General features: G+C 33.3%; 1 protein-coding gene across 1 annotated transcript in view; it reads right to left on the bottom strand.

The window, feature by feature from the left end:
* The window catches only part of LOC103596297 (protein FAM46D-like), a 1,700-nt gene extending 741 nt beyond the window's left edge, over positions 1-959 (bottom strand). Inside the window, exons 1-2 of the mRNA XM_008579899.1 lie at positions 644-959; positions 140-520 (exon numbers count right to left, since the gene is read on the bottom strand). Of these exons, the coding sequence (XP_008578121.1) occupies positions 140-520; positions 644-959 (697 nt within the window). The remainder of the gene's footprint in view (positions 1-139; positions 521-643) is intronic.
* Positions 960-1,900: the final 941 nt, after the last annotated feature.

The following is a 1,900-nucleotide window of genomic DNA, read 5'->3' as shown; positions in this document are numbered from 1 at the left end:
TCTGAATTGGCTGGTGCGCCTGGCCGCTGGAAATTAAAATCTTTTTCTTTTTTTTCTATGTCAGTCTCCAAGGGTGATTTTCTCCCGACGTCTATAACACTCCCATGCCTGGTTCAATGCAGAAGCCCGCGACCACCACCTCTTATCTCTTCAGGTTTTCTGGTAGATATAAGCTTGTATTGCAAATGTGTCATTGCTTCTTGGAAGTCTCCATACATGCTTTCAGCTACCACAACAGGATAGGATTCTTTGGTTAGCTTAGCATTTTTGTCACTGTAGAAGTCTAACATGGGATCTAAAATAATTTGAAAGGAATCTACACTAAATTCAAATTGTCTTCTGAGTGAATTCACAAACTTTAGTTCTACATTCTTTCCAGTGTTATTTGAAAGAGAGATGAGACTCCAATGATCAGGCTTATTGCAAACTTTGACCATCTTCTGAACATAAGCCTCTTTCATAATATTTAGGGTGAGCTTCTCTTTTTTTACACCTTTTGGTAAAAAGTCGAGTAAACAACCTAGAACCCAATGATCAGGCTTATTGCAAACTTTGACCATCTTCTGAACATAAGCCTCTTTCATAATCTTTAGGGTGAGCTTCTCTTTTTTTACACCTTTTGGTAAAAAGTCAAGTAAACAACCTAGAACTGTATCTTTTACAACGTGAAATTCTTGATCACTTGGAAGTTTGACACCAAAAATGATATCCAGATCCTTATAGCTGATTCCATTATGACTTGCAAGTATGTAACTTGCTGTGGAACCATTCAATCGGGTATCTTTAACAATAATTCCTTGCTCTATGAGTTGATATTTTACAACATGAATGATATCTTTTGGTTTTACCTCCAATGTGGGAAAATGTCCCCTTCCATGAATTGGAATTACTTCACCTAATACTTGATCCAGTGTTATAACTTGATGCCAAGTGAGGTTGCTGAATCTTATTTCAGACATTGTGAAGTCAGTAGATCAACTACAAAGCAAGCAAAATATTGAGAGGAAATGTTAGCATCTTAAAACCAATACCTAAAGCACATGAAAAAGTTTAAAATAGACTTACCCTCAATATAAACCAAGCTAATACTAGGAAGTAAATTACCAATGTATCTAATCATGTTTAAATCTGGAAGTAAAAAAAAAGCTACACATGATTATGTCAAAATTGTTAGATCCATTAGTGAATACAAACATTTCTTAGGGATTTGCTGGAGCTGTAATTACGTTTGATATAAAATGGTGCCCTTTATCAATACTTCTCCATGTCAATATTATAATGATGGTATTTGTTTGGTGGTATAAATTTTGTTCATGGGATCATAATACATCATTAAGGTTAACTGTCATGAATTTAAAGACCATGCTTTCTGAGATCGGATAACACATCTGTGTGTGTTAGTCCCAATAGATTAAATGGCATAGTGTTTAAAAAAAATACATAGCATCTTTAATCCACAAGCATCAGAGCATTATCATATACATTACTCAGTTTCATAGATATTACTGCTCTCACTTTAAAGAATATTACTGAAATTCTCTATTAGAGTATAAATTCCTTGAATTTCCTGAGAAGGACAGTACCAGTTCATCATCTCTTCTATGTGCCCAGTACCCCTTTAAGAAATGTTAAAGGAATTAATGAATGTCACTTTAAAATAAAAACCAAGGAAGACTACTAAATTTGTACCTGAAATGAGAATAAAATATACAAAATCATAAGATTCCTGAGTTTAAAAAAACGTTTACTGCAGATGTGTAATATAATATGCTCAGAAAATTTTACATTTGGGGGAGTGTTAGGAAATTAAAATTTTATAATGTGTATAAACACAATAAATGCAATTAGATATAACTATATAACTATGTAATTAGGTGTAATTATCGTGATCACATGAATC

Source organism: Galeopterus variegatus, unplaced genomic scaffold, assembly GCF_000696425.1.
Source record: "Galeopterus variegatus unplaced genomic scaffold, G_variegatus-3.0.2 Scaffold1976, whole genome shotgun sequence".
NCBI classification, from domain to species: domain Eukaryota; kingdom Metazoa; phylum Chordata; class Mammalia; order Dermoptera; family Cynocephalidae; genus Galeopterus; species Galeopterus variegatus.
The sequence above is the reverse complement of the archived record's forward strand: the minus strand, read 5'-3'. Positions and strand labels throughout refer to the sequence as shown.